At 45.8% G+C, this 18,708-nt stretch overlaps 1 protein-coding gene across 1 annotated transcript in view; it reads right to left on the reverse strand.

Moving 5' to 3' along the window:
- The window catches only part of CAND3 (tobamovirus multiplication protein), a 38,593-nt gene extending 20,446 nt beyond the window's left edge, over positions 1–18,147 (reverse strand). The window contains exons 1-5 of the mRNA XM_078575650.1: positions 17,932–18,147; positions 16,477–16,527; positions 15,672–15,705; positions 5,862–5,948; positions 5,716–5,767 (exon numbers count right to left, since the gene is read on the reverse strand). Coding sequence (XP_078431776.1) covers positions 5,716–5,767; positions 5,862–5,948; positions 15,672–15,705; positions 16,477–16,527; positions 17,932–18,072 — 365 coding nt within the window. The 5' untranslated portion in view covers positions 18,073–18,147. The remainder of the gene's footprint in view (positions 1–5,715; positions 5,768–5,861; positions 5,949–15,671; positions 15,706–16,476; positions 16,528–17,931) is intronic.
- Between the last annotated feature and the right edge of the window lie 561 nt (positions 18,148–18,708).

An 18,708-nucleotide genomic window follows, 5' to 3' on the forward strand; every position in this document is an offset into this window, starting at 1 on the left:
TATATTTTTTTTGAAAATTACTCTTTTTTTTTCTCTATAGATATTTGAAGTTTTGAATTTGATCTTTATTAAATAACTGAAGCGATAGATTGAAGTTTATTTGGTACAGCCTCGGTAGCATGTCACCCACTTCACCTCTTCCTTTTGTTGATTAAACGGTTGTCTATGAAGCACCTATCTCTACCTTTGACCTTCTGACAGAGCTCCAACAGATATTTTAATAAACAATAGAAATGGGGTGCATGTGAATGAATAGCCAGGAATTTCACATTTCTTGATGGTTGCCATTCTGAAAGTCACCTAATGTCAGAAAAAGATTAAACGCCTTCTGAATGTGAACTTCAATCAGAAAAAAATCCTAGAGGATAGAATTTGAGAAATTTGTGAAGTTAAAGTGCAAAACTCCTCCACTTCAGTACAAAGCAAACTCGTTGTAAGTAACTCTAAAAGTAAAATGAACTTTCCGAAAGAACTGATAATATTTAGCTGAAGATATTCTGGAGAGAAATCACATCTATTTGTTCGCTCAAAGGAATTGAGTTGACTTGCATACTCTAGTTTTCTCTGTCTATGAGAGAAAATCAGTTCTTTCACAAAATGGTAGGTCCAAAAAGCTAAAACCAATCACATCAATATTAATCTGCCTCATGCAACAACCCCACAAAGATCAATAGGAATGAAAACAATAATAAAAGTGATTACTGAAGAAAATAAGTAATTATTATTATTTTTAAGAAAGATAGGGGAGATCACACAATATCGGAGACCTTCCCAATGTGAGAAATCACATCTATTTGTACATGTAAGGCCTAAAAGGCCGCCCTTTGCCTTGGGCACAGTCCTTCAAACCATGCAGAGGTAAAACACACCACCGCTTGCAGAAAATAATTTATTAAAGACAACGGGCATGATATAAATAATATAAGAAAGAGGTTTGAGAAGGAGAAAACCAACTTGATTAAAAAGATAAGAGGGGATTACAAGTGTTTGTATAGGGGAGCCCTAATGGGCTAGTTAAGAATGTCCCATATGAGACTATTATTCACAAAAAAAAGAGCTTAAGTGTCAACACTCCCCCTCAAGCTGGGGCGTGGATGTTTTCCACACCCAGCTTGCCACAAAGCTCCTCAAACCTAGGGGCATGGAGCCCTTTGGTGAAGATGTCTGCGATCTGATCTGCTGAAGGCACATACGGCAGGCAGAATTTTCCCGACTCCAGTTTCTCTTTAATGAAGTGTCGATCAATCTCTATGTTCTTCATGCGGTCATGCTGGACTGGATCATGGGCAACGCTGATGGCCAACTTGTTGTAGCAGTACAGCTGGACGGGAGAGGAAACCGGACAACGTAGCTCACGTAGGATCTTTGTGATCCAAAGTGCCTCACAGAGACCATGTGCAAGCGCACGAAACTCCGCTTCGGCACTGGATCGAGACACCACCTTCTGCTTCTTACTCCACGTAATAAGATTGCCGCCCAAGAAGGTGCAATATCCTGAGGTAGACCGATGATCAACAATGAACCCTGCGTAATCCGCATCTGTATATACCTCTAGGCGAAGACCACTGCGGCGGCGGAACAAAAGTCCACGACCAACTGTGCCCTTTAAGAACCGAAGAAGTCGATGAGCAGCGTGAAGATGACTCATGCGAGGAGTCTGCATGAACTGACTGAGAACCCCCACGGAATATACAATATCAGGTCGCGTGTGGGTGAGGTAGATTAGCTTGCCCACAAGTCGTCGGTACTGTCCAAGCTCTGCAGGATCTTCATTCTCATCGGCGCCAAGGCGGTGATTAGCGTCAATAGGTGTAGTAATGGGCCTGGAATCCTCCTTTCCAAGCTCATGAAGAAGATCCACCGTGTACTTCCGCTGACAAATGAAAATCCCGACAGAAGAGTATGCAACTTCAATGCCAAGGAAATACCTCAACGGGCCAAGGTGGCGAATAGCAAATTCCGACGATAGATAGGCTGCCAATTGTGTAATAGCCTCCGTAGCATCACCCGTAATAATGATGTCATCCACGTAGACCAAAAGGATAGTGACTCCCCCTGACGTGGAATGATGGTAGAAGAGGGTGTGGTCCCCATTGCACTGGCGATATCCAAGACGCTTCATGACCGTAGTGAAACGACCAAACCAAGCGCGAGGAGATTGTTTCAAGCCATATAGTGCCTTCTTCAAGCGGCAAACAACCGAGGAAGGAGTAGAGGGGACCAAGGAGGCATACCCAGGAGGAAGAGCCATATAAATTTCCTCAGTCAAGTCGCCATGAAGAAATGCATTCTTGACGTCATATTGCTGCAGTACCCAGCCACGGTCTGCAGCAAGAGTTAGGAGAATGCGGACAGTGTTCAGCTTGGCCACTGGAGCAAATGTCTCCTGATAATCGATTCCATATTTCTGCGTAAAGCCTTTTGCAACAACGCGTGCCTTATGCCTCACCCGGAGGAGGGACAAGAGGAGGAAGTGGATGAGGAGCAGAAGAAGGTGGTTGGGGAGAAGAGGGTTGTGGAGAAAGATCCACGGGTGTTGCATGAGAATCCGGAGGAGATTCGGATGGCTCTCCAATGGGAATCGACGCGGTGTCGGGGAAGGGCGAAGACGATGGTGCAGCTGGAGGTGAAGGGGCTGGGGAGGATGACGGGACTGTCATAGAAGTGACTGAGGAGGAAAGAGGAGGGAGGATAAGGAACTCGAGCGGGTCCGGCTGAGGAGGTAAAGAAGGTGGTACCGTGGAGGAGGGATAGTAAGGAGTAAACTCATCAAAGGTAGCATCTTTGGTGGCAAAGAAGCGACGGGAAGGCGGATGGTAGCACCGATAACCCTTTTGGGTAACGGAATATCCAATGAAAATGCACTGAATGGCGCGAGGGTCAAGCTTGTCCCGACTGAGCTGATTGTTGGGGACAAAGCAGACGCACCCAAAGACACGTGGAGTGAGGTTTGTTTTGAGGGAAGTGGTGGGAAAGAAGCGCTGGAGACAGTCAATAGGAGGGGAATGGTTGAGGCAACGAGAGGGAAGGCGGTTGAGAAGATGGATGGCGGTGAGAACGGCTTCACCCCAGAAATACTTGGGAACATGCATATGGAACAGGAGGCTCCGGGTCGTATTAAAGATGTAGCGAAATTTTCGTTCTGCAACACCATTCTGCTGAGGCGTGTAGGGACAAGATGTTTCGTGAACAATGCCGTTTTGTTGGAAGAAATGGGTGAGGGTAGAATTGACATAGTCTCTGGCGTTGTCGGAGCGGAAGCAACGGATGGGGGTGGAGAATTGGGTTTGGATAAGGGAGTAAAACTGGGGAATGATGGTGGAAAGTTGGGATTTGTGTTTTAAAAAGGTAAGCCCACGTGAAACGGGTGGCGTCGTCAACGAAAATAACAAGCCATCAAGCGCCAGAAGTGCTGTGAAGGGGGGCCGGACCCCAAACATCGGTATGAACAAGAGAAAAAGGCGTGGATGCACAAGATGAAGATAAAGGATATGTAGTGCGATGATGTTTAGCAATTTGACATGCGTCACAAACAAAACGGTCAACAGCATGACCCTGGAAAAGTTTAGGAAATAGACGATAAAGGGTGTCAAAAGAGGGATGTCCGAGGCGTCGATGAAGAAGCCACAATTGGTCATGAGACGCCGAGAGGGAAACAGAAGCAGCAGCAACAGCAAGAGAAGAGGAAGAAGGTCGAACAAGATAGAGCCCCTCACGCTCCTCAGCAAGTGAAATCGTCTCCCCCGACACCTTGTCACGATAAAAACAGGAATTTGGAGAAAAGGTGAGATCATGGTTTAAATCACGAACAAGTCGGGATAGAGATAGGAGATGATGAGCAAGACGAGGAACATGAAGAACGCGCGAAAGTTTCATAGAAGGGGAAAGAGTAACATGACCAACACCCGCGACGGTGAGAAGATCTCCAGAGGCGGTTTTGACTTTGGAATGACTAGAAACGGGTTCATAGGTTGAAAAAGCTCGAGGATTAGGAGTCATATGAGCAGTGGCACCAGAATCGAGAAGGCAAGTGGAAGATGACGAAGGAAAATTTCCGAAAGTCAAGGTTGGAGAGGCAAGAGCGGTGGACGTACTTGCGTGGGCTAAAGAACACGAGCCCACAACGGGAGGATCAAGATGACGTCGAAGACGCTCCATTTCCTCAGGAGTGAAGCTAGGAGATGAGGAGGCATTGGCCGGAAGCAGAGTATACTGCATAGGCACTTGTCCTGGACTCGGCACGCGCGGTGAGCTGGCAGGAGGGGCGGCGGCAGCAAGGTGACTCTGTTGAGTCCGCTTCCCTTGGAGCTTGAAGCAGGTTTCCTTTGAGTGACCCCTCTTCTTGCAATAATTGCAGAAGAGTGTGGGATCGCCCTTGGGAGACTCCTCCGAGCGAGATGAAGTCCCTCGGGCGGAAGAATTCGGCGATGAAGCATGAGTAGCCGCGGCCGGTGTTGCCGCAAACGCCGAGGTGAGGGAAGGTGCCTGCTGAAACCGAGACTCCTCAATCCGTACACTCCGGAGTGCATCTTGGTAGGTGAGCATCTTCTCCCGATGAATAAGCTGGCCACGTAGTGATTCATATTCCGGGTTGAGACCCATCAGGAATTGAAACACACGAAGCTGTAGCACATACCCCTGCTCCACCGAATTCACCTCCGGTGGCATGTAATGGTCGATCTCATTCCACAAAGAGGTGAGTTCGTTACTGTACTCCAATACCGTCCGATCCCCTTGACGAAGATTAGCAGCCCGATGCACCAATTCGTACAAAATGGCAATGTTGTTCCTCTTGGAGTGGCTGTTAAGGGTGGCTTCCCAGACGGCTCGAGCACTCGCCAAAGATAGAAACTCCCCCTTAATATTAGGGGTGATACTGTCAAGTAGCCAGCGCTGAACGACTCCTTCAACGTCGAGCCAATCATAGTATGCTGGGTCCGTCACCGGTAGTCCGTCTTCCGTTAAATGACACATTGGTCATCCTTTTAGAGTGATCTGCACGTACAGTCGCCATTGAAGGAGATTGAAGCCGGTGAAAATTCCATCGGGCGGCATCTTGGGCAAAGTAAATGGTGTTGGACCGGTGAGACGAGTCGATGCAGCCGCTGTCGGAGGCACAGGAGAATGCACCGGAGTCATCCCAGATGTCTGCGAGGCAGAGGTCTGTTCTTCAGACATTGGACAGCACGGATCGAGGCGCAGGAGAACCCGGATGGAGCAGGTCACCCGCGGACGCGCGCAGAGAGGCAACCGTGCGAGGAGAGGCGGCTGTGCGCAGAGCGGAGACGGCCGTGCGCAGAGAGGCTACTCCGCACGAAGAAAGAGAGGGTCCGCGCGAAGGAGAGGGTCCGCGCGCGGAGAGAGAGAGAGAGAGAGAGAGCCGGTCGGTCGGTCGATCGCGGTCGATCGGTCGATTCAGCAGAGGACGCACGACGACGGCAGGAGCCGGTGAGTCGGAGTGATGATGAGTCCGAAATTTAGGGTTTCGGCTCTGATACCATGTTGAACCAAGAAAGAGGTTTGAGAAAGAGAAAACCAACTTTATTAAAAAGATAAGAGGGGATTACAAGTGTTTATATAGGGGAGCCCTAATGGGCTAGTTAAGAATGTCCCATATGGGACTATTAGTTACAAAAAAAAGAGCTTAAGTGTCAACATAAATAATATAAGAAAATTGAAATTTGACAGACATGACGGGGGAGAGTTGTAACATACCAGAATGATAGTAGTAAAAGAAAGGATGCAAGAAACAAGATTTGTGGACATGCTGTAAGACAAGTAATATTTTGTTAGCAGTTAAAAATAAAGCCTAGACAAAATTTTTGAAAATTTGGATTTCTTACGAAACCCTAGATACATACCCATTAGGACAAAACCGCAACCATGAGACCAACACAACCATCTGTTGCACGTTGCAAGTAGAGTCCCAGTGAAATATAATAAGAAACCTGAAAACGCAGTTGAATGAGTATCATTTTTAAAAATCCACCCTCAAAATACAAAATGAAATGTAGTATAAGATAAGTGAGAAAAAAATAATTCTCCTTCCATAGTGTGAAACATTGATGCTCCAGAGTTCCCCCAGAAGCCGCCAATGGAATTTAGGGTTTGAGAAAGAGTCAATTCCATTCAAGAAGAAACGCTGTTTAAAGTTTTTTCAATGAAACTATGTTGTTTAAATACCTCTTACATAAGTTGGACCAGTAAAGGAGAGAAAAAATTATTTAATATGGCATTGGGCCTGTCCACTTATGGCTCAGAACTAAAAATAAAAGGGAAAGTACTCTGGAAAGGTTCAGCCTGAGTTCCATAGTGAGAGCACCCGTTAAAACCTGTCCAAACAGACGGTGCATAGGATCATTTCATGTGCATGCTAGTTAAATGCATGCTTAAGAAGAATCTCCTTATTACCATGCACATTTCACTCTGTCACCTATGATCCAGTCATACATTGTTTTTCGAAAGAATGAGGGAAGATCACCCGAGAACGGTAATCAATCCAAAATCAATATTTTTTTTTTGAATGATAAAAGGTGGACACCCGAAAAGATCGGTGACCACCCAATGTATACATGACTCAAGCCCTAAGGCTCAATTACAAAAGTGATTAACTTCGTCCCCCTCCAATCCAGACTCTGGGGAACCAAGCCTCCATGAGACCCTCCACCTCATGGATTAGCCCGTCGATAGAGGCTGTTCCACCTCGAAATATCACTTCATTCCGGTGGCGCCAAATTCCCCAAAGCACTGTCATCGCTTTGCCCCCCTCTTCATTTCGACTGGCACCAAGTCTCTGCATTGACTCCCAAAAGGCCTCTTCTGAGGTCGTGATCACCACTGCCTGAGCTCGTGTGCCCCATATCATACGAGCAAAAGGGCATCCAAAAAATAGATGTTTGCAGTCCTCTTCTCCTCCTGTGCATAATACACATTCCGTTGGTGCGTCAGGGAACATTCTTCTTCGAAAACTTCGTGTTGCCAGACTTTTTCGAAGTAGAAGCCACCCGAAGATCTTTACTTTCAATGGGACCTTTAGGCGCCATATCGTCCGGAATGCCGGGGAAGTCTCTGAGTTTTCTGTGTTTCCCTGACGAATCCCCTCGTAGGCTTTCTGCACTTTAAAAGGGGCATTGGTCCAGTCCCAACCATCTTTTTTGTCCTGACTAGGACGAAACTGATTCAAAGCTTGTTGCATCTCCAAGAGGTCTGCCACTCTTCTGTCGGATAGGGCACCCACGAATCTTGGATTCCATGCATCATCCCAACACTCCCTCACTGTAATCTCGGGGCGTTGCGCTAGCACACATAGCCTCGGGAATTTTTCTTTCAGGGGTCCACATGTCAACCAGTGGTCTGTCCAAAAGCAAAACCTCGAGCCATCTCCTAGTTGGGCTGAGTAGAAATCTCAAACTTTGGGGAAGATTTTCCAGAGGCCTTGCCAAAACGGTGACACCCCCCTAACGGAGCCGTTTTCTCATCCCAATTTAGGCCCTTGCCGTAGTTGTCTCTCAGGATCTGAATAACTTGATCCTCGCTTGGTTACATGATCCTTGTTACCCATTTTGCTAAAAGGGCTGTATTCATGCTTTGGATGTGCAGCACACCCAAGCCTCCCAGCTTGAGGGGTTTGCAAACGGTGTCCCAAGCGACCAGAGCAAGTCCTCGGCTCTGATCATTTCCCAATCCCTTCCGGAAAAAGCGTCTCATCTGGCTTTCCAGTCTCTGACTGATCCCGACTGGCATCTTGTACACGGAAAGATGAAAGATAGGAATAGCTGACACTACTGATCTTAGTAGCACCAGCCGGCCGCCTCGGGATAGCATCTTAGCTTGCCATCCTTCCAGCCGTCGCTCGACTTTCTCAATCACTGGCTGCCAGTCCGCCTTAGTCACCCGCCCTTGGGTCAGTGGGAGTCCCAAATATCTCATAGGGAGGCTGCCCATTGGTGTACCCAGTACTCTGGCACATTATGCCATCTCCTCTTGGGGAAGATTCAGACTCAGAAAAGCTGATTTGGCCCGGTTTATACGTAAGCCTGAGAAGTCTGCAAATAAGTCGAGATGCGTGGACAAATTTTTTGCCTCTTCCACTGAACCTTCGACAAAGAAAATGGTATCATCCGCATACTGCAGCAGTGGTATTCCCTCAGGGTGACTCTGCGTTTGGTAGCCCCTCAAGAGGCTATGCGAGCAGGCCATGTTAGTACATGTGGCTAATGCATCTACCGCTAATACGAACAGAAGGGGTTCGAGTGGGCATCCTTGTCTGACTCCCCTTTGCGGTTGTATAAATCCACCCTCCGGCCTCCCGTTTACTAACACTGAAAAAGAGTGTCTTGTAATGCATCTCTTCATCCACGAGATCCATTCACTAAGAAAACCCCTCCTTTTCATGTTTGCCCAGAGGAAACCCCAGTCCAATGTGTCATATGCCTTGGCGAAATCAACCTTCTACATGATAAGTTTTTTGTCTTTTCCAAGCGGCTAAAATCTCGCATGCTGCAACACAACTGTCGACTAGTTGCCGCCCTGGGATAAATGCTGATTGGGAGGGTCCTACAAGCTCCCCAATCACCCCCCTCAATCTATTGGCCAAGACCTTGGCGATGATTAGGTAAATGGAGTTGGACAGAGAATTAGGTAAAAGGGCAGAAGTCTTCAATTCTTTTGGCGCCTTGGTGCATAGGTATAAGGATCAGGTAGGCTCTATTTAGTCTCCCCATGCTGCCCGACCCATGGCAGAATTCTTCAAGCGTGGCCATTACGTCTGAACCTACCAGCTCCCAAAATTCACTATAGAAGAAGACTGGCATGCCGTCCGGACCTAGCGCTCCTTCTGCGTTGAGACCTTTAATTGCCTCCTTGACCTCTTCCTCCGAGAAAGGACTGATTAATTCTAATTTACGCGTGGGATCCAGTAGTCTGGCCCCCCAACTGCACCACGTCCACATATTGCGTCTGCCCTTCTTATAGAAAGCTCGAAAATGGTCTGCAACTGCCTTTCCCACCGCTTGCGCTCCAACATGTTCTTGGCCTCCCACCGACACTCTCCATATACTATTTGTCCGACGTCTTCCATTTGTGGTAAGATGAAAAAATCTCGTATTTGCATCACCAACCTTTAACCACAGCTGCCTGAATCTTTGTCTCCAATCCACCTCAAGCTTCTTGTCTCTCGGCATTACCACCCCCCTCCACTTTCTTCTCTCATATGCCTCCTTCTTCCAGGAATCTCGTATCCTCTAGGTCGTCTAGACATTTGATTCTGCTAAGGGCCTCGTTCCTAGTCGTCTTTCGCTGCCCGTGCACTCGTTTCCAAAATTCCACCAAGTGACGTCGGAGTGCCTGCAGCTTGGTGGCTAATGTCTCCGCTTCAGATCGTAATCGGGGTTGTGATGACCACTTGTCTGTCACCCCTTTTTTGAAGCCCACCTCTTGTAGCCACGACTTGTCCAGCTTGAAATAAGTGGATCTCCTGGTCGTCTCGTTGCAGTCCAATGCTATCAGTGTATGGTCGGACATGGGACGGGGAAGTGATCTCACTTCCGCTAAAGGGAAGCGTTCTGCTAGCTCTACTGAGCACAGAAATCGGTCTAGACGCAACATTCTGTTGCGTCCCGTTGTGCTCCTCCACGTTTAAGTGCAGTCGGTGGGCCCCATTTCTTGCAGTGATGTTTCTGCAATAAAAGCCCTGAAATCTTCTGAGTCAGGATCCTGCCCTCCAGCTTCATTTGGTCTGTCCCTTGTCTCTAGTGTCACATTGAAGTCTCCCCCCAGTAGCAGAGGGCACCAGCTGAAAGTGTTCGGTAGTTCAGCCAGCTCTCTCCATAGGCCTCTTCTTCTCTGAATATTGGCTGGACCGTATATCAAGGCTACGACCAATTTGAAATTGTCGCTCAACTGCTTCAATTTGGTCGCGGCAGCAAACTGCCCTGTCCATGTCGCCACTTTTGTGAACAAGGCCTCATTCCATGCAATAAGTACTCCACCGTACCGTCCAACCGCATTGACTGCTAGGAACCCCTCTAGGAAACCTCTGTCCACTTTATTCCACTCCTTAGACTCGCAATGTTCAAGCATGGTTTCTTGTAAGCACACCACTGGCCCCCCATTCTCTTAAGTAGCCTCCCACTATACGACGACGCCCTTCGTCCCGAAGGTCTCGAACATTCCATGATATACACTTCATATTAATCTTTTATTTTTTCCCCCTCCGTCGCCTGGAGTCAGCTTCAGTCCCACCATTTGCTCGATCACTTGAGCCCGAGGAGTCATAATCGAACCCTCTTCTGCAACTTTTTCAACTCCGGCAGACTCCGTGACCCCGCAACTGGATGACCCCATTGGTTCCTTGCCTTTCCCTCGTGCCCCGTAGTCTCCTTTCCCTCCTCTTTCATTTTTAACATTGCTCTTGGTCATAAATTCCGCTGCCAGAAGCACTCGTCCACTTTTACCTGCTTTGGCCCACGCGACGATGCGCTTATCCTGGTGTATGCCGAGCTTCTTTCGCTTGTAGACAAAACTATCCGGGCCTTTCTGTCCCTTCTTGCTTGGCCTCAGGTCTCTGTCGGTTGTATTACTGCAGCCCTCTCGCTCGGGTCCCTCTCCCGATTTAGCCTCGCCCTGAGGGGGTAACCCTTCCACTGCCTCTTCTGCATGGGTCGTTGTGTCCGGGCACTCGGTCTCGTCACCCATCCTTGCCTTGATTTGTGATGCCTCCACTGCCCCTGAGCGGAAATTTGGTCGCGCGTTGTGTCAATATCAACCCGTCGATTTTCATCCTTTTGGTTGTCTTCCGTCTCCACGATTGCAGCTGATTGGAGATGGCCCAGATTGACTACGACGTCCTTCGCGCCCGACATCTCTCCCTCTAGGTGGAGCGCCTTTGAAAGCTTTATCGTCTCACTGCCTAGTATTCCCCCCATTGGCGGTGGCGGCGGGGGTGGTATAGCGGCAGTTCTGATTTCAAAAATGCCATCGGGCCCCATAGGTTTAGAATAGGTGGTGGGGATGATGCATGTCTCCCTTTCACCTCTAGAAGCACGCTGCTGGTGTCACCGGACTCCAAACCGTCAGATATGATACGTCTTAGGGTACCCAAAGGACGGACTAGCGCCTCTAGCGCCTGCCCTATCCGATGCCCCATAGGGATGCCTTGGGCTTCAATGACGGATATGTGAGTAGGTCTCCTGGCCGATCCATCCCCTGGCAGTACCGGACGCCATTTTTTTAAGCCTTCCATCTCCGACCACCTGTTCCCAACCTATCCCCTCTACGTAGGCTGCCCGTGGAGATCCCCCTCAGGAAGAACTGTCCGCACTCGAGGAGCCATACTTCAGGTTTGTCTGGGGTTGTAAATGATGAAAAGACGACCGGATAGGCTTGTCGTCGTCTTTTCAGCATTTCCCCCCTCGGCATTGTTGGTGGGTTGCTCTTGTGCGGGATTTTCATTTTGTGTGCGGCCCTCCACGGGATCTGCTTGTGGCGCTAAACTTCGGACGTCTCTTTTCCGTGATGGTATCGCTTTCGCGGATCCCACCCATTGCGATGTTGTCAAATTTACCCTCCGGTGGTGGCTTGTAGCTCGCCTTCGGATTCCCTCTCGTGTCTGTGCGCGAAGTACAACTTCTCTCTCGCGTCCTCTGGGAGGATTGCGAGGGGGGTACACCCCGAAGCTTTTGTTGCAACATTGGCTCCTTCCCCTTTCTTCAGCTTCTTGATATTGTGGACGCACATAGTGCAAGTTTTCCCTTGATCGCAAAAACTCCCTTCCATTTGGCCAACTTCCTCTCCCGACCTTGCGGTAAAGTTTCCTGTCTGTCTCGAGAGATCGCGAGGTTGCACGGAACGTGACCGGCCCTCCTCCTTCCTCGTTGCCCAACATCTCGCATCCTCGGACGTGATCGAGCCTCCTTGTCCATGGTCTCGCCCTCGCACTTGATCGTGCGATCATATATGCCCATTGGCGCGGTTGCACTCGCCACACTGATGTCTCTTCGGCCCTCCTCATCAATCTCGATCGTGATCTGGCGCCATCTTTTCCCCATCGTCGCAATCTTCCCCACAACCTCTCCCTCTCATGAGCTCTCCTTCCCCCAAACTCGCTCACGCGATGTCGCTCTTGCCGCATCACATCACCAAGAAACGCTGGGTCGTTGGACGGGAATTCCCAGCGTTGCTGATCTCCCGGACGCAGTGGAGTCAGTCATTGATTGCTAGGCCTCAAGGTCATCCGCTGCTCAGTCACAAAACTGCCATCAACCGCTAAGTCTCGAGGTCGCCAGTAGACATCATGGTGCAAAGCTACTGCCTGGTCGCAAGATCGCTGGTAGGTCACGAAGCTCATGGTAGGTGGTCAGTAGGTCGCAAAGTCGTTGCTAGATCGCATACGTCTCACGACTCCACCGATATGGTCTTCGGAAAATCACGAGGTCGCCGGCCTTCTCGTTTGGTCCCGAGGTCGCGGTCGGAACTCGCAATCCATCTTTGGTCGCGATCGAGATCTCGCGATCAAGAACTCGCAATCAGGAACTCGCCATCAAGCCAAGACAGGAGATGGTCTATTGGTAAGACGCCGGTAGGTCATGCGGTCGCCGGTCGCGAAGGCGCCGGCCAGTCGAGGGATCGCCGGCCGATCGCGAGATCGCCGGTCGCAAGATCCCGGCCGGTCGCGAGATTGCCGGCTGGTCGCGAGATCGCCGTTCACCCTCCGCCAGCCGGTCAAGGGATCGCTGGCCGGTCGCGAAGGCGCTGGGCATATATGAACTTGAAATATACAGCCAAACAAAATGTTCCTCTCCCCTCATCCATGCCTCCGAAACCCATAAGAAATGAGGCTATCCACATCATGTAGGAAACTGTCCTCTGATACAACCCTTCCCCTTTTTTTGAAGAAAGATACAACCCTTTCCTTAAACACTATCTAATTGCGGTGCAGCCAATAATACTGTGTAAACCCAGTCCCTACATCTCCTGCATGCGCCTTCACAGATGGAGCCGCAGCAGGCCTCATTGGAAGCCACATCCGCTCCCATAAGCTTCAACCGTCTACAGATTGCCCAGGCAAACGAGGCCTCAAAGAAGAGGTGAGAACAGTCTTCCTATCCATGGTTACACATGGGCCAAACTACCGATGAATCCGCAAACATATGCTTCCAGAAGACTCTGGTCACAATTCTTCTCCTTATGAGTAGCCATCCAAGAATCTTCACTTTTAGGGGCACGTTTTGCTTCCAAAGGGGTGGCAGGTAATGACGATAGGTTCCTCTTCTATTGGGCCTTCTCAAATCTTCTTGTATGCATCCCGAACCAAAAAAGCTGTACCTTTTCTTCCCATTCATAGATAAAAGGGCATCCAAATAAAAAAAGGTAAACAGAATACATCAAGCATGCCCTCGTCTCACATTAAACAGAAAAACAATGACATTCTACAACAAAATCAACAATTTCCCCCCTTTCCTTATCATGTATCTATAAAATCATTATTTATCTGCCGTTTTCCCTTCTCAAACTGAGTTGAAGCAAAATATTTGGTAAGTTTTAAAAATTTAAAGAGGGAGTCTGTTCTTGAGCATGTGATACGAGCAAATGTCTATGACAATATCCAATAAAAAAAAGATATCACTAAGTTCATATCAAGAACCCCCCCTCAATAGTTTGGAGATCAAAGATCCGAAAAATAGAGATCAAGAAAAACCATGAAAGAAGAATAGAATCCGGATAAGATGACACAAAAGATAACAGGCTCGATCCTGCTAACCAGCCACCAGTTGCCCGAAAACTACTTCTTGAAGAAAATTTTGAATGATGCTGCTCCTTCCAGATCTATGATATTTATAGCTTTTCACAAGATCAGTATTAAGACGCACATGTCTTCTATTGAGCTCCTTCCCCGGAAGATGGTTGGGTCTCTTCCTCTTCCTTTGAAGAATTAGCTTTCCTGTCATTTGAGGCCTGACATATATACCTCATTGCAACTGTGCCACAGCCCTCTCTTTTCGTTGTTAGAATTCCTCTGGTGATAGGAGTGCATCAACATCTTGTTTCCTGGTTGAGCTGCCAGGTTAACCATTGCAGTTTGCACAGCGGATAGGCGGGTTGAGTAGCATTCTGGTATCGGCCACCCAAAGCATATGAAGAACCTGGCCTGGTAACATAATTTGGAGTAGGATTAGTGACTGTTGATAGTCTCCCTGAAGGCCGATTATCAAGAACTTGAAGGTTATTTTCTGCTTCAATGGAAAAACCCATTATCGCTTGGACCCCATATGGTTTGTACTTGTTTAAATCAGCTCACGAATGTGTGGTTTTAACCCTCTGAGATGCAGTTTCATGTACCTCTGTTGGTAGATGAGATAGGAATGCAGCTAAGTCCTAACATTCTGACATTCATTCAGAAACAGATCCAGTCTGGCAAAGATTCACCAGTCCTTCACCTAGAGAATTGGACAAAAGTCTATATCTGCGCTAAAAAATGTCTCCTAAATATGAACCAATGTTCAAATCCGAAATCCTGTGAAAATAAACCAGCCTTGAATGGGGCCTTCTATATGCAGGGAAACTAAAAAGGGTTTTCCAGAATCCAGGATATGGTGTACCTCAGAGAAGCACTCAACGCAGTTTAACCAGTTTAGAGTGTGATCTCATTGAAGCCAGGTAAGTCCCTTTTTCTGAATCCCAATTTGCCTTCTGCTGAAGTATCTTGAAGCTGATTAAATTGCAGGCCTGGAAGTAATTGGAGCAGTTACTTAGAATTTGGAATTCACCGCTTGAAGCTGCTGTAGAATATTTGAAAGAATTGCGGCACAGCCCTTTCCCTTTTCCTTTCTCGTCAGAATCTTCCGTGCTTCTAGAGCACTCTAAATTTTTTAGCAATTCTGACTATAGGCATATAGATCTGATGATGCGCCAAAGAATGCCAGCATCGTTGTCAAAAATATGTTACTCGGAGGTGTTATCCAGTGATGAATCAGTTAGATAGCACCATGAGGAATTTTCAACTAAGATTTTTTTTTGGTTTTTGAAAAATTTTCAACTAAGATTTTGCACCGTGACAGGGGAGGATTGCATTGCTCAGATACCAGTCGGTATGAGCAAAATTCTGATAATTTTCAATCAAAAAAAGATGTCACTAAGTTTGTATCAGGAAGCCCCGTCAACAGATCAGAGATCCACGATCTGAAAATAGAGATCAAGAACAACCGTGAAAGAAGAATAGAATAAGGATAAGCAGACAGAAAGATAACTGGAGATCCCCTTCAACACGTGTCTTCTGTTGATTGGCCTTCCTTTTCCTTCTTCGGCAACTATCGGAGAAACATCGTGGTGTATCATCTTCACAAATCTCTTTTGATGCAGCAAGAATGACTCAATAATTCCAAAGCCTGGCTTTGAATCTAGAAAGGAGTTCGGTTTTGAATCCAAACAACCAGCTACTTCACCTCTTGAATCCACAAGGGTTGTGCCTGACTTTTCATTGAAAAGAAGAACTCGAAGAGAACAAATTCCCCTTGAGGTCCAATAAATGTGAAGTGGGTCATTTCTTATGAGACCCAATAATTAGCAACTTTCTTCATTTGGGAATATGTATAAAATTTAATAAAAGAAAATGACTTACTGCAGGGTTAAAAGTAGAATTTTTAAAATACATGTCCATCAGGTAGATACTATACCAAAATTAGACGTGCCAATCATCAGGTGAAATATCTGTATACAAGAAAGTAGGGTGAGACGAAACATGTCCAAGAATACTGCTTCAATATATCGTCACTCAACCATCACATTTCCCAAATATATAAATAATTTGTGTCATAGCATGGTCATTGAAACGTAAATATATTCAAGAAACGTAATGGTGATAAACTGGGGGATATTTACATAACCGTTTTATTTGTGATATAGCATGGTCATTGAAAGGTAATTTCATCATGGTACAGATAATTTCTCAAATATTCCATTGAACTGTTTCAGGAAAATAGCTATGATCTCATTTGTTTGTCCCATTAGAACCTGGAAGAGAAAAGTGCATCTAAGTTCAACAACTCTGTTCGTGGGAAGGACACAGATTTTGATGACTTTGTGTAACATAGAAGAATGCCCCCCGGATATAGAATAATGTCCCGAGGATAGTTTTATCAAATTGAAAGATCCCCTTAATTAAAGTTTTAACTGATTTAGGAGTTCAAGCATATGCTTACATAAATATTTTATTAGGAGCACCAAAACACCCGTTTTCTCTTTCAACACATCAATAATATATTTTCAAATTATCGTCACTAGTGTTACAGAGTTTATTTCCATATTAGTATCCATAGAAACAAAATGTTCTATGATTTTTGACATCTATTTACTTGAATCTTACTTAAGTATTCGAGTATGCTGTTCAGCATTGAAGTCTCTAATGATAATTTAATTTTGGTTTTATATGAAAAACCTTAGGAAGCTGAAAGCTCTACGTAAAAAGTTAATCATCCTTACCTTCTGGCGTGTCCATCCCAGCTGTCGATTGCATAAATGTATTCTCAATAGCTGAAAAGAACAGGAATATGAGCAACCTTTACCCAAAAATGTCTTTGATCGCATGAAAATATAAGCAACCGTATAGCAAAGACAGGTCTACGAAAAAAAGAAACATAATGCTTACACGTAAGAACATCCCTCTCCAATTACAAAGACGATGAAATAGAGATTGAACTAAAGACAAAAGCTTATTTTTACGAACAAACTTTTGCAGACTAATGAGCACGGAATTTTCTTCGGCTACGCACAAAACTAAATCATGAGGATACTTAACACTTGTGATCTTGATAAGATGGATATATTTAACTATGACGAAAGAAAACCATGGGATCCAGCTAACGTATCATGAAAGATAAGACAAGTAAATTATTAGATTCGAATAAGTATCATGAGAATGCCAAACATCTTGCTGGAAAATAGGTATTGGATAAAGATATAATCAATAGTTGACCAATAATGCTCAACGCCCAATATCAGAAATAACCAAATGAGTCTTCCAGAATAAATCAACACAAGGCAACCCAGCTAACTGGAGAAGTTCTTTCTTGTGCAATATTTCAGCCAACTACGGGGAAAATGAGAGCGTACAATCACACAAAGTGGACGAGATCCCGAGAAACAATGAAATAAATTCAATCACGGGAAAGAAATTTTGGGATCATCAATTCCGCTATTTATGAACGATAAATAAATACAGTCACACAAAGATTCAGGCCCGCCAGAACGAATTTCCTCGTACGATCAAACAAAATCAATAACCTCCCACTTTATTCCATTCTCTCCGGCATCGCACCAACACAGGGAACACGAAATGCACATCCGATGATACTCAGTAAAAGCACACAACAAAAAATCAAAATCAATGACCTCCCAATTCATTCCATTCACTCTGGCAACAAAAGCACGCACATCCGATGATACTCAGTAAAAACGCACAACAAAAAAAGTCAAAATCAATAACCTCCCAATTTATTCCATTCACTCTGGCGACAAAATCACGCACGAAAACGCACATCCGATGATACTCAGTAAAAGCACACGAAAAAAAATCAAAATCAATAACCTCCGAATTCATTCCATTCATTCTGGCAACAAATCACGCACGAAAACGCACATCCGATGATAATCAGTAAAAGCACACGAAAAAAAATCAAAATCAATAACCTCCCAATTTATTCCATTTACTCTGGCAAAAAAATCACGCACGAAAACGCACCTCCGATGATACTCGGTAAAAGCACACACAAAAAAATCAAAATCAAAAACCTCCCAATTCATTCCATTCATTCTGGCAACAAAATCACGCACGAAAACGCACATCCGATGATACTCTTCAAAATCGCGCACAAAAAAAATCAAAACATAAAATAAAATTAAACAGCGCACAGGAAATAACTTCTGTCAGATATTAACCTGAGAAAACGCAACAATGGCGATCGAACCGTCGACAAAAGCGAGGATAGAATCAACGGCGAAGGTCGCAGGCGGCACGCAATTGGAATGCCTGAGATCCAGAGCCACGAGAGCAGCTCCAGGCGCGGGCGGCCGAAGCATGTCCGAGGTAGATTTGCAGTGCTTCCGAGGTTGATTGGCGATTGTACGCGGCCCATCTCTCTAATAGTTTACGCTCTGTATCCCGTAGGGAGACAGCCGGCATAAGAATTGCTCTAACACAACTAACCTCCCAATCTGTTATTAAATTTGAATTATATAGTCCACAACCATAGTTTCTTTTCATGTAAAACTAGTGGATGTAACACTGCACATTACTCTATAGTCAGAACACACAACTAACCTCCCAAACTGTTACTAAATGTGAATTATATAGTCTACAACCATGGTTTACTAGTAGATTCTTTTCATATAAAAATAGTGGTTGTAGCATAGGACATTACTCTAGAGTCAGAACACACAACTAACCTCCCAAACTGTTATTAAATTTGAATAATATAGTCCACAACCATAGTTTCTTTTCATGTAAAACTAGTGGATGTAACACTGGACATTACTCTAGAGTCAGAACACACAACTAACCTCCCAAACTGTTATTAAATTTGAAAAATATGGTCTACAACCATGGTTTAATAGTAGTTTCTTTTCATATAAAAATAGTTGTTGTAGCATAGGACATTACTCTAGAGTCAGAACACACAACTAACCTCCCAAACTGTTATTAAATTTGAAAAATAT

This window comes from Wolffia australiana, chromosome 5 (assembly GCF_029677425.1).
Source record: "Wolffia australiana isolate 7733 chromosome 5, ASM2967742v1".
NCBI lineage: Eukaryota > Viridiplantae > Streptophyta > Magnoliopsida > Alismatales > Araceae > Wolffia > Wolffia australiana.